General features: G+C 42.5%; 1 protein-coding gene across 3 annotated transcripts in view; it reads right to left on the bottom strand.

Annotated features, from left to right (window-relative positions):
- Nucleotides 1-429: 429 nt before the first annotated feature.
- Nucleotides 430-14,536, bottom strand: part of PPFIBP2 (PPFIA binding protein 2) — a 190,957-nt gene continuing 176,850 nt past the window's right edge. For 2 of the 3 annotated variants that reach the window (XM_060262103.1, XM_060262104.1), the window contains one exon: nt 4,752-5,553. In XM_060262103.1, the coding sequence (XP_060118086.1) occupies nt 5,359-5,553 (195 nt within the window). In that variant the 3' untranslated portion in view covers nt 4,752-5,358. Of the gene's footprint in view, nt 1,632-2,397; nt 2,464-4,751; nt 5,554-14,536 lie in introns of those variants that run through there. The other variant, XM_060262105.1, reaches the window with a different exon arrangement.

The raw sequence follows: 14,536 nt of genomic DNA, 5'->3' as shown, positions 1-14,536 counted from the left end.
ACAAGAACTCGTGGGCATTCAATGAAATTGCTGAGCAGTCGGGTTAAAACGGATAAAAGTACTTCTTCACTGAAAGGGTGATTAACATGTGGAATTCACAGCCACAGGAGGTGGTGGCGGCTACAAGCATAGCCAGCTTCAAGAGGGGGTTAGATAAAAATATGGAGCAGAGGTCCATCAGTGGCTATTAGCCACTGTGTGTGTGACACAGAGTGTTGGACTGGATGGGCCATTGGCCTGATCCAACATGGCTTCTCTTATGTTCTTAAGCCAGTGTGAAAGACTTACATCATCCATCCCTTCACCTTTGCCCAAAACAAGGTTACTGAGATCAGCAACTATTAGCTAATCATACATTCAATAAATTGACATTATTTTCAACCTTAAACACTTGTGTGGAACACTCTCTACCCAATATTGAACACAAGTCAGGAGATAAATATACATGTATTTGAGCCATGCTTTCCATGCTATTATAACCTATTCAGATTCAAAATATATTAATGCAGAAAAAGCACAGTTCCTCATAGAAGCTTTGAGGGCCGGCAGTGACAGTTGCACTTGAAGTGCTTAAGTCATTTTGCTTTCTAACCAAATGGCAGTATTCTTGTGAGACTGTGCTTTCACACTGGACATCTATGATGGAACATTACAATGCATGCTTGTGGCTCTCCAGAAAAATGACACATAGCAACATTTGACATGCTGTTAAAGTTAGTGTGCTAGATCCAGAATAGCATTACAATATAAATGTGCTAGAAGAGTCTAGAAGCTGCTAGAATATTCCTCTGGTACAAGCTTCCAATGATCCATTTGTTCTGAAAGCGGGGTTGGCACTCTGGACTTGCAATTCTTACAACTGGACTGAATTCAAAACAGGAACACCAGAGTGGCATTTTTTAATTAAAATAATAGAGGATTTTTGGAATGTCTTTCTGGCATTGGAAACCTGAGTTGTAAAATGAAACTAAAGTACGAGTACGTGTCCTATTATTTTTTCGTTATAAAGGAACTGCAAACGTGATCCTAAAGGGTGGTATCAGGCATATGGTTTAATAGTTGCCCTTTCTCTTGAACAAGGCTGGAGCATTTGGTATTTTTTTCTATTAACTAATTGCACCTTTACCACTACTGGTAAATAAGTAATCCAAGGAAATTGCTTCTTTTATCCCTTATGGCATATTGCAGGGGAAACACACTCATGAAGAAATTGTACCTTAGAAAAGTAATGAGTGTGTATCGTAGTCAAGTCTTTAGAAATACAAAATATAGAAAATGAATCACTGACCACTAAAATGGCTTACTGTGATATATATATATGCACACATGTACCCTGATTTCCCCACCATTTTTAGAAGTGTTGCATAGATTCTTTGAAAGCAGGTGTTAAAGTACCTAGACCATGGAGTGTTTGCTTTAATCCTTATATGGTACTTGAGAAAAAGCATTTAAGTCTTTGTTTCAGTGGCAAAGTCTGAAATATAGCACCCAGCCTGCATCAGCTATTTCTCTAAAAACCAGTCAAGGTATTAGAGAGAGGTGTTGGTCACATGGAATCTTCATCTCCAGTCATCAAAAGTTGGCGTTAAAAATCTTTCATTGTTCAGCATCTGATCTTGGCTTAACATAGTCTGGAAGCAAAAATAGACATAAAAATTAAGTTATACTAGGCTAAGTTGTGTAAGCAATGAAATCTACTATTAAAAATGTGCAGGCCATAAATTATCAATAGCCTATTTCAAATGCACTTTCATATATATCTATTTTATCAAAGTAACTAGAAACAGAAGAAACAATTTGTACAGATATATTTGTGTAAGAACAAAGTTTAATCCAAAAAGTGTTAACTTCTCTGCATAGAGTATGCATCAAGTCTTTAGCTTTAAAACTTGATGGATATGAGGTTTAACTGGACCAGCTGTACAGCTGGCCTTCAGGTCTTTTTTCCCACCATTCAGTCATAATCTAAACGGCACTGTATAAAGACAGGCCACTTTATCCAACTCTAGGACAGCACAACGGCCTTGGACAGCCAGTTCAGTGGGGTCAGACATATAAAGTGCAGATAGAGACTCTACTGTGCAGCTGTATGTATGGAAATTTACTTGCTTTAGTTGAATCGACTGCATTTAAGCAGTTTAGTGATGTGTGAGAAGACTGAAAATTTGTTTAAGGATAAGATTCAGGTTGCCATAAATTGGCTGCAACTTGATGGCACTTTCCCCCACAATCAAGATTAAAAAGACCATGAAGATCAATTTCATTGCATTAAACAAATCTGTATGTATTTACATATAGGAATTTATTGAAAAATCTAAAATATTAGTTCCTTTGAATATACATAATCTGAGATTACTCATAACACATCCTAATTTGCTTTAAATAAATAATACATACCGTGAGGTTGTTTATTCCTTGAGAAAGTTCCCCTATTTGTATTACTGTCCCTTCAGAATGTTCCATCTGCAAAATCATTCAGCAGCTAGATGAAATCAAGACAGCTACAACATCTTACTCAGTTACATGCATGAGAGATATTTCTGTTTTGCAAAATGAAGTTTATATTGTGCTGGATCCTAAGTAATATTCTATAAGCAGGGCATTTCTGCAATTTTTGCTTCCCCCCATCCCACTACAGCCCCTTACATTGCATTTTGCAGTTGCCAAGGGTAGTCTGAAGCACCAAGAGGCATTTTGGGGGGGGGGGGGAGACTATAGCAAGCAGAAAGCAGAGGGTAGCAGAGAAAATCCATCTAATGAGTGAAGTTCTGCTTATACCTAGGATCCAAACCAATGCTGTTTTGAGTACTGGAAATATTACACAGTACAGTTTGCTCACTGAACACATGCTGTTTATATCTTCAAGAGACCAGTTCCAAATTTTCCATCGGTTAACAGCATTATTTATTTGCACATGCAAATTCACGTATCAAGCATGCGGCATTGATAGTTAAACATGCTTTGAACTTGAGGGAATGTTACCAGCAATAATTTCAGTATAGAAACTCTTAATTCCTAAAACATAACAATATATCTGGAGCCTGATATCAGTTTAGAAATTTTGGGGTGCATTTTGGTTTCTAAACCAGACTGACTCTTTCTTGCAAAATGATTACCAGCAAGTCTGTGATAGGTTGTGTAAGAGGAAGAAAATCACAGAGCCTATCACTTTGCTGTTAATTTGGTCTGCCTGTGGCTATTGATACGACCACCATTTGCAAATTTAAGTTGCAAAAAGAACCACCTAAGCCCCCAAACATGACATGTAAATTAGCCTTTGTTTACATTTCACCAAATTCATATATTAAACCTAAGTTTAAAATATTAGCAATATACAGTTGTGGCCTTGATTCATAACTTTGTTTATTCAAAGTCACAAAGGTTCCCACACCAGGGCCTGTTCATTTACTTCAGAGGATAGAAAGTTATGTGCAAAGCTCTTTCCAGTAAAGTGAATACTCTTTGCAGGCATCTGTGCAACAAAGCATGCAGTGCCTATAAAGCAGGGGTGGCCAATGGTGGCTCTCCAGATGTTTTTTTGCCTACAACTCCCATCAGCACAAGCCAGGAACCACTGACAAGTTTACCTGCAACTGATTGTTTTACATTTCTGTTACTCGGGGTTAAGTGCCCTTGTCAAGCAAATACTAAGTACTACTCAGTCAAGTTAAAAAGTCATCTTGCTTTAAGCTAATCCAAAACAGATTTAACTTCTTGCATGAGATACCATTTAGAGTTCAACAATTCAAGCAAGTCTTGATTCCAAAGCAGCTTGAACGGAGTTCAGCCAGAGGAAGGGGCCTTTCTTGTTGCCAACTCCTGTTGCAACCTGTGGCACCTCCCCCCACAGTGCTTCTCCTAGGGGCTGAGTGACCTCCAGGAGCAGTACTGGGGTGATATTTGGGGCTTTGCAGTAGGAAGAAAAAATCAGCAAAAAATTTCAATCCTTCCTTGCTAACCAAAGGGCACATCTGCCGGCAGAAAAAGTTTGCTCCAAGGCCATGTTTTCTTCCTCTGAAATATACTACTACCACCACAATGATTTGCTTTACCAGGATCTCCCTGGGCACATTCCAAGATAGAAATAGCAGGGTCAGTGGAGAAGTACGTTCCCACAGGTGGCAGCTGTTTTGAATTTTAACACCCCCCCCCCCGTTTCCCGCTCACCCAGCCAAGCAGGATACTTTACCACTTTTGTGTTTATAACATGACTGCTAGCTTCCTAGAAACATCTGATCAGGAGTCTGCTTCCAACAGCAACCCAGACTCTTGCCCTGATCTGGGAGGTCTCTTTTTGTTCTTAAACCCATTTTAAACCCTTTTTTGTTCTTAAACCCATTTCCCTTGCCCACTTTATGGATACACAGTATTGCAGTCTCAATGCAGAATGATAAATCTAATACTGGAAAACGATAAAGCAATAACTTGCATTTGGATGAAGGAAAATGAAATGTGTTAGATGCAAAGAATCATGCAAATGAAAAGAATTAAACTTTTCATGATTAAACTTTTCAATTCACCCCTAGTTTTCTAATCTAGTTTCTGACGAAACCAGAATCAACAGAAATTATGTCAGACTCCAGCCCTTGCAAAAAGTTTGGCAGTTCCAGCTGCTCCATTTTTCAGGTTTTAAAAAAATACTTTACACATGCAATAACATCCAGAAGGTATTCTACAGAACGTCTTCAAGCTGTATAATGTTTTAAGTATAAATAATTCTACTACAAAAAAAAGACACAATAGTCACTATATATGAACTTGGGACTTCTCTTCCAAAGAATTACTTTTATTCTTCCAGTGGTAAGGTTGGTTTTGTTCATTTTTAGATATATGGACATAGCTCCTTTCATAACATGTCATGTACATTCAACTTGGTGCAAGATGCTGCACGCTTGAAATAGCATGTCTTTATTAAAAATATACAATCCAGATGTTCTGTTTTTGGAATAAAATATTAGACATATCTTTACAACGCCTCACAGTAAAACTACATATAAAAAAGTGAAAAATATTTTTGGGCTGCACCTACATAATATTTTTTTTAAAGGCCCAGATTCAAAGAATCTCAGCCATGTGGCAGCAGTACAGATGGAGCATCAATGCTAGGTCAAGTCTTTCAGCTGCCTTTATTTCAATCATGAATTTTGTGTAAAGTTTTTGTAGTCCTGAAAAAGGGCTTGAGAAGATGAGTAGGGTGATACAGAGCTGGAAATGGTGAGGTGGAACCCTTAGCTGATATTCTAAGATCCTTCAAGCCTCAGCCTAAAACATTAAATCCATGCAGATGCATTTTAGATTAAACTGTAACAAAAGATTACTGGGTAAGCTTGGGAATGCATGAAGATGATGAGAGTTACATCAATTGCCTGGGCGCACCTGATCCAGTTTGTCTAATTTGTCAGGGAACACATTATGTACTTTGTATGCACTGTAGCTCTTCTGAGTTCCATTGGTTGCATTTGGATTTGCATCCATAGGACAAATATAATCTGTAGATTCATCAAATTTCTTTTTTCTTAAATTTCCAAAATGTGAAAATCCAAGTTTCTTTGGCTAAGAAGGAAGAGGAAAAAAGTTGTAAGCTTTGTAAAAAACAAACATGACATAGGCAAAATATCACAAAGCTAGGCCATACTTTTAAAATACTAAAATTAAAATTATCAGAAAGGCTAACCCAAGTCCTGTAGAATAAGGTGATTTAGGGAGAAACTAGGCAAGGATGCTGCAGCCATTTTAAAGCAAAACGGATGATGTAGAAATGCCACAATGACCTAATAGGGCAGCGGGATGAGGTGTTTTTGTTCCTCCCTCCATGCCTTTTCTAGTGCCAAAAGGGTCACCAAGGGGATCAGGATCAGGCCCTTGTGGCATTCCTAAACCACCCACTTTATGGTTTAAAACTGGTAGTGTCCTCATCAAGGCAATCGTGTCTAGTTTGGCCCTCAAACCTGTAAAAAATACAACTTTTCACACTCTTGATAAATACTGTTAGAAGAGTACCTTAGAAAAGAGTAAAACCTTTTTCGCACACAGCTCACCTCGCAGTCACAATCCTGTTCCCTCTGCAGCGTCTGGTCGGATTTCCCACAATCTGCGCCGAAGTTACAGGAAGTGCCACAGCTTTTACATAGCGAACGTAAACCGCTAAAACCCAGTTTACATTTGCTACGCAAAAGCCGCGGCACTTCCTGTAACCCTGGTGCAGATGGTGGGAAATCCGACAGACGCTGTGGAGGGAACAGGATTGTGACTGCGAGGTGAGCTGTGTGCGAAAAAGGTTTACGATAAACAGATATTGGGATAAGAGCAATGTTCCCTCTAAACTGTAGAGTCTTGTGAGCAAAAATTCTACTTTGTGAGCTATTGCATAAATCAGTGTGCTCTGGGGTCATCCTTCCCAAGCTAAGACAAAAATGTGTGCGCTGGAGGCTAAAAATCTGTGAGCTACCTCATGCTAACTCAGCTGAGGGAACACTGGACAAGAGCAGTTTACGGTACAATCCACAAAGTTCCTCCAGCCAAAATGCACTGAAATCAATGGGTTATTACCTACTCAAAAGTTCCTCCAGACTTAAATCTTTCTCCAGCTTCAAAGTGAGTCTTCTGTTGAAGGCCACTTAACTTGGAGGAAGATTCTGAACTATGTTCATTGGAGTTGTCAGATACCATTGGATTTAGACTGGAGTAAGTCTGATTTTATAATTTTTATTGATTTTAACTACAAAAAGAAAAAGCAGTGCAAAAGATACATAAGAGGGGGAAAGGGACATTTACAGAATGGAAAAAGCAGAAACAGAAAAAAGTACAAATATATCAATTATTATTCTACCTCCAAATAAAATACCCAGATCATTCTACCTGCAAGTATAAAGATCTCCATATATTTTACCATCCTTTCTTTCATTACTGAAAAGTTTTTGTAAACTAATACTAGCGATATGAATCTAAAAAATTCTTCTTGAACACAAATAAGTATGTAAAGTTAAAAAAAAATTCAAAACCATCTCAACACCAATTTTGTCCGATTTAGTTTAACCCTATTATAAACACGCTGCAATCTCCGTCTTCACTTTAAATCTACACCCTTTAAATCTACACTTTAAATCTACACCCAGGAGAGGCGGTATCCCCCGGAGGAAGTTTCAGGTTGGCAGCCTTCAGTCAGCCGAAGTTAAAGCTGCCTTCCAGGCAAAACTCCAGACAAGAATTGAGGACCCCAGTCGCCTCACAGATCCTTCTCCAGAAGCACTCTGGGAACACCTAAAAACTACCATCCTGTTGACCTCTGAAGAAGTCCTCGGGTTCTCCCCAAGGAAGAACAAGGACTGGTTTGATGAGAACAATCAAGAGATCCAAGAACTACTGGTGAAAAAGAGATCTGCCTACCAAGCTACAGCACCAATCCCTAATCAGACTTTTCCCTGCAGCCACTGTGGCCGGACCTGCTTGTCCCGCATTGGTCTTGTCAGCCACCAGCAAGCCTGCAGCAGACGTGGACTACTGCACCTTTCTTAAATCTTTGTTCGCGAAGTCAAGCCGAGAGATTATAAACACAAATTAAATTGTTGGTTTATCCTTATTAAAATAAACGCATAAAAATCATATCTTTATCTTTAACAAATTACAAAAGATACAACTTAATAATTTGTCTATCTCAGTCTAAACAGTTTCTCCAAAGGGGCATGTTAGAAACAAATCTACCAGATTACAAAACAATTGTGCTATCTGCCTTTTCAACAGTTAATCCAACTCTTACATCAATATGGCATTTTCACCAAATAAACACACTATGAATTAATCTGCTATATATATATAGCAGATTATATATATATATATATATATATATATATAAAATATGTTATCTGCACTCTTTAGCATTAATCCAAATTAACTATATATTTAATTAAAGTTTTAACAACTCCCTTCCTTCTCTAGGATCTCCCTTGTTCTTTTAAAATCACATATCTATTCATTATTAATAGTTGCATATTTGTTTACCGACAAAAAAAAATTAAGATGAAGAAGATATTGGATTTATATTGGAGTCTCAGAGTGGCTCACAATCTCTTTTACCTTCCTCCCCCACAACAGACACCCTGTGAGGTGGGTGGGGCTGGAGAGGGCTCTCACAGCAGCTGCCCTTTCAAGGACAACCTCTGCCAGAGCTATGGCTGACCCAAGGCCATTCCATCAGCTGCAAGTGGAGGAGTGGGGAATCAAACCCGGTTCTCCCAGATTAGAGTCCGCACACTTAACCACTACACCAAACTGGCTCTCCTTCTTCCCAAAATTTAAATCTTTTGGATTCCTTTAACTTCTATATCCATATTACACCAAAGACAACGTACTTAATGTGACCCAAACATCACACTTTGCCTTTTAAAATCGCATGTCACTTCTTAATGAGGGTTCCATATCCAACCATCCACAAAAATGAGAAAAGTTCAAGATCCTTCTTCCTGAAAGCTTTCCACATCTTAATTTGCTGGTCGGGATGTACCTTTTCTCTTCTCAATGTGGCCTGCCCCCTTGACAATGAGAGGAAGAATTCAACGCCATTTTTTCTTCTCAGCATGACTTCACTGAATCTTAATTTCCAGTCTTATTTTACTGCTGCGACATAAGGATCCATTTTGGTTTCTTTTTGTTCGTTTCGGAGCGTATCACTTTCCCATTCCAATTCCACGGACGTCAGCAGAATCTCTTTAGCACTCAACTCCTGTAGATTTGCAATTTCGCTAGCTTTCAGCATAAGAAAACCCATTTGCTTTCTAATAAGCTGCATTAATGAGTCAAGATCCTGTCTCAGAGAATTAATATTCCATGGTATCTTTTTTATAAGACATTTCGCTAGGCAGTGCCATTTTTCTCTGACAGCAAACTCAGTCTCTTGCCCGCCCTAGAGGACGCTGGGACACCAAGGTTCCTTGAGGTCTTTATGCTTTTGTCCATCTCTTGAAGGACACTGTCAGTGGTGGAACTAAAAATACCTTCACCCTTGAAAGGAAGGTCTTCAACGTAGGCCCTGATGTCAGGCTGAAGAGCTGTAGACCGTAGCCAAGAGTGACGACTCAGAGACACGGCGGACGTGAGGGTCTTGGCAGATACATCCATCATGTGCTTTGCTGCAGCCAGTTGTTGCTTAGCCACAGCAAAGCCCTCTTTTTGCAGCTTCTTGAAAGAAGATCGCTTCTCCTCACTTAAGGAAGACATTAATGGTGTGAGCTGCTCCCTAATGGAGTATTGGTAGCGAGCCATGCACGCGGTGTAATTAGAGATCTTTACTCTCAATGCTCCAGCTGAATAGAAACGTCTGCCTACATTGTCTGTTTTCTTGCCCTCTTTGTCAGGTGCAGAAGAATGGGTCTTGCGGGCCTTTGAGGATGAGGAGACCACCACCGAGTTGGGTTTGGGGTGGGAGAACAAGAACTCAGCATCAGCCTCCTGAACACGATACATATAGTCCAGTCTTCGTGTAGAGATTGGTGTAGATGCTGGCTTTGCCCAGGGCCCCTTCACCGCCTGCAGGATAACTTTGGTCATTGGAAGGGCCACAGCTGTCGATGTGTCTCTCTGCATAATGTCGAAGACGGTGTCATCAACGACTGGCTGCGGTTGAACCACTGTGTGAGAGAGTGCCATCCGCATCACCAGGTCCCCATAAGACTCCAGATCTTCCGATGGAGATATGGGAAGGTCCTCAGCAATATGCAACTCTGGAGAAGGTTCCACTGCCCTGTCCGGATCATCGGTACCGACTTCAGAGTCCGATGATGAAGAGTCTCTTCTCACCGAGTGCTCAGATAGTATTGGGGTCGAAGCACGTTCGGGTGACCAGAGTGATACCGACGGGCGAGCCTGCACTTCTTCTGACCGCTCTCTGCGTCTCTCAGGAGGGATCGACACTGATGCACGATGTGTAGAGTGATGTGAAACCCTCGAGAAATGCGAGGCTTCTAACCAATGATCCCATTGTGGAAAGTCACATGGAGAGTACCACTGGTATGGTGAAGGGTATGGATATCCATAGGAACAAGGCCACTGATGTTGATCCCACATTGGAAGTGGCGGGAAACATCAAACCACAGCAGCTAGCTCAAGCTCCATCCCATAGTTGGCGGAAGTGGTGCCAAGTGTTCGTTCGGCGCCAAAGCCTCGACCTCCGATACCGAACCACTGTCACTCCGACGACGTGACCCCGATCTGGATGAATGAGTGCGCTGGGTCAGGTCTATCTCCTGCTAAGATCCCGACAGATGGATCAGCTGCGAGCCTCTGCTTCTCGACACCGAAGGACTTCGTGGACGTGGAGACGCCAGAATCTTCTGGGGTGGAGCAGCTTGAGTCGACATCGACTCCAACGAAGCATCCCGAAAAGAAGGAGTGCGGGAAAGTCTGTCCTTCTTCAGCTTCTCCTTGGATTTAGACTTCTTTGGGAGGGATGATCGGGTCCCCGAATCGTCCCAATGTTTCTTGGCCGGAGTCACCACTAACCCTTCAGAGGGTCGTTCTGTGGGTCGGCCTCCCTTGGTCAGCATGCTAGTCTGCACCGGTGACGATGGATCGAACAATGCAACTGTCTGGGCCTGGGTAGCTTCTCCCATTGATACCGATGGGCCCGTTGCCATTTTCAGCAAATGAAGAGCTGAGTCTACAAGTGCCGCCGATAGCCTTGCCGCCCGGTTTTTGCGAGTTTGCTTTGAGAAACTCGAGCAATGCAGGCACGAATCGATTTGGTGTCCCTCGCCCAGACACAATAAGCAGAGGAAGTGACCGTCAGGGGGTGCAATCTTCCTACCACACTTGAGGCAACGTTTGAAACCCCCCAACACCTTTCCATAGGCACCGGAACCCACACAGAAAGGTTTGTGAGGGAATGGGAGAAAAATAAAGCCCCAAAGGGCGAAGTCCAACACAAGGTCTTTTTTTCTTTTTTTTTAAACAACAACTAATTATAACATGTAATTACTAACTAGGAAAACAACAAACAGGTGAATAACGGGAAAAAATCCAAAGGATTACCAGGCACCGACCAGAGCAGTCAAAAGGAGATCCTATCAACGCGGCGGTCAAAAAGGAAGTGGTGGGATCCTCACGCTGGCTCCGGTGAGCATGCATACTGGGACGCCTGCGCATGCCCACTGGTGCTGAGCACGAAAAATCCTGGGCTTTTTAGGTACCAATTCGGGGGATTGGCGCAGGCGCTATATCCCATGAGTGTGAAGCACAGAGACTACGAAGAAGACCTAGCCAAGGTGACCATTGCATGGATTACTGTGGCTAGGTCCAAATGAGGCAGGAGGGGAGCTAGTTGCCTGACTTGGCATAGATGAAAGAATGCTGTTCTGGCCAGAGTAATAATGGGCTGTATGCCCACAATACAAAAAAGCGAGCAAGCAAAACAAAAACAAAACCCAGCAGCACCGAAACTATAGCTATAGAAAATTAACAAATGAGTAATGCTAAAAGTCCAATGACATGCCAGGGAATAAATTCTATTGCCAAACAACCTTTACATATCTCTGCAGCAGGCTAGATCAGCTTGGCAGGAGAGAAAACTCCTAAGTGTGAAGACCACAGCTTTGGGGGCTTTGTTGTGGAGGGATAGTGGAGGGGAGGGACGGTGGCTCAGTGGTAGAGCATCTGCTTGGGAAGCAGGTCCCAGGTTCAATCCCTGGCATCTTCAACTAAAAAGGGTCCAGGCAAATAGGTGTGAAAAACCTCAGCTTGAGACCCTGGAGAGCCGCTGCCAGTCTGAGAAGACAATACTGACTTTGATGGACCAAGGGTCTGATTCAGTTTAAGGCAGCTTCATATGTTCATATGTTCAATCTGAACAAAAGGAGTTCACTGAACAAAGAGTTCTCCTCTTTGTAGATTCCCAAAAGCTGCTTCTCAGGGATCCTTAGAAACTGTTATAAATATAAGAGGCAGAGAAACCCACCAGTCTTCACCTTAAATAACATTTAAACTGTTTGAAAACTGTGGCAACAGGAGACAGACTTTGCAAAAGTTTTGTTGTAAAGATGTTTCTATCATTTTGCTCCTTTACATGTTTAAAAAAGGTAAAAAAACCAACCTCTAAATGCTATAGCTACTAAGCAGTTATTTGCAATTAACCCATGCCTTTCGTAGCAGTTCCTAATGTGGTTTAATGGATAACTGTTAAAGGTTTTCAGCCAGGTAAGCTTGTTGATTCAGAGTTATTGCAGTTTCTTGGGCAAGTGCTCCCCCTAGTGTTGTGTTCAACCCCCCCCTCCAAAGGAAAAAAAAAAAACAAATTAAAAAGCAAGTTGAAATTCTGTGTAAGTATGGCACCAGGGCTTTTTTTGGACCGGGAACTCCTTTGCATATTAAGCCACACAACCCTGATGTAGCCAATCATCCTGGAGCTTACAGTAGGCCCTGTTCTAAGAGTCCTGTAAGCTTGTCACGACTCAGGACGTACTACCAATTGCTGCTACCACTCTGGGTTAAGGGTTCCCCTTGAGAAGGCCCAAAGTTCCCTCCCAAGCCCTCCCTCCCTTCAGGCCTCTGGTAGCTTAGGCCAAATAACAGGTGTGAGGACCAGGCAGAGTGAACAACAAAAAGGTTTATTTTAAAGTCAGTGCAATATAAACAACCAAGGTGCAGAAAACAGTAAAAGGGTGAAGGGAAAATAAATAAAAGTCCTAACGCATCTGAACTTACAGTCCCTAAACTACTAACCAGCACTCACCCCTTGCCTTGGATGAGGGAGCTTTCCCCTGCTCAAGCTCTTCAGGCACAGCCTACCTGTAGCTCAGCCTTCCAGGGAAAGAACACCCACTTTCTGGGCTGGGCCTTTATATTCTCTTCCCAGGCCCCACCCCTCTCTGAGCCTGTTTCCCTCCAAACCCCTTGCTACCCAATTAGAGGGACAGAGGGGATCCTGGGAAATGTAGGCTTTTCCCAGTAACTCCTAAGCAGGCTTCCCTGGCGCCAGCAGGCCTCACTAGGCCCAGGATCATGGCAAAGCTGCAGGAGGATTGGCTACATCAGAGGTGTGTGGCCTAATATGCAAAGGAGTTCCTGCTACAAAAAAGCCCTGTAGGGCACTATTTTTCAGAAAGAAGATTCAATATATGTTGCACAAACCCCAACAAGCCTATAACATATAATTTCATCACAGGATTCAGTCTTGCTGAGATACAATTCTGTCTCTAAGCACTTGTCTACATATAGCCTTACACTGATTGAAGAGCCATTCTCTTTTTCATGGGGATTTGAAGAATTCTTAGCACTTTCACCAAACTGCAGTTCCCATGACTCTCTTTTTTTTGGGGGGGGGGGGGTGAGTCATGACAGCTAAACTGATAAAACAGATTTCTGCTAACGAAATGCATTACCATCAGCAGAAAAACAGGTTGTTTACCTGTAACTGATGATCTTCGAGTGGCCATCTGTGGAGTCACACACATGGGTCTTGCCACTGGCAACGGATCTGTACCTCGAAGTCTCCAATAGCTTGCCTAGAGCGCTTTCTGGCGTGCTCTCCCACTCGTCCTGGGGAGCAGGCATCGACTGCGCATGCCTGGAGTGAACGGGAGGTGCCCCTCCTACTCAGTTTCTTCCAGCTGCTACTGACAGTCAACGTAGGTAAAAACCAGAGCAGAAAAAGCCAGCAGAGGGGAAGGCTGGGTGGGCGTGTGTGACTGCACAGATGACCACTCAAAGATCATCAGTTACAGGTAAGCAACCTGTTTATCTTCATCGTGGTCTCTGTGCAGTCCCACGCATGGGTGATTAGCAAGCTGAAGGTCAGAGAAGGAGGTGGGTGCTGGCAAGAAAAATTAAATACAATGCATGAATGCACTCACCTGGGATGACTTCAGTGGAAGATGGCCCTGAGAACTGCTTGGCCAAAGGAGGTGTCATGCCTGGCACAAATGTCCAAAGCATAGGAGACGAACGTGGACGGAGAGAACCATGATGCAGCAGAGCATACGTCCTCTAAGGAGACGCCCTCCAGGAAGGTCAAGGAGGTCGAGACTGCTCTAGTCGAATGAGCCTTGAGACCCTCAGGTAAAGGTTGCTTAGCAACTTCGTAGCACAACCGAATTGCATTGGATACCCACTTAGAGAGTATCTGGGTAGAAATTCTACATCTTTGGGAATTGCTGTAGGCCACAAACAAGTTAGGGTCCTTACAGAAGGGTTGTGTACAAGAGAGGTAGAAAGACAAAGCTCTTCTGACGTCGAGTGTGTAGAGCTTTTTGTCCGGAGTCCGAGGTTCAGGGAAGAACGTGGGTAACGAAGCAGAACTTGAAAGATGAAATTTCGAAACAACTTTAGGTAGGAAAGCCGGATCCGCTCTCAGGACCACCTTGTTCCTGTGAAAAACTGTATAAGGAGGGTCAGAGCGGAACGCACACAAGTCACTAGCTCACTTGCCGGAAGTGAGTGCAACCAACAACCAGTCTTCCAGGAAAGAAAGTTGAGATCAACGGTAGCTAAGAGCTCAAACGGAGGTTTCATAAGTTGCGCAAGAACTAGCAACAGACTCCAAACAGGCACA

Source organism: Heteronotia binoei, chromosome 21 (assembly GCF_032191835.1).
Source record: "Heteronotia binoei isolate CCM8104 ecotype False Entrance Well chromosome 21, APGP_CSIRO_Hbin_v1, whole genome shotgun sequence".
Taxonomy (NCBI): domain Eukaryota; kingdom Metazoa; phylum Chordata; class Lepidosauria; order Squamata; family Gekkonidae; genus Heteronotia; species Heteronotia binoei.
Note: the sequence above shows the minus strand (reverse complement) of the source record. Positions and strands in the feature narration are given on the sequence as shown.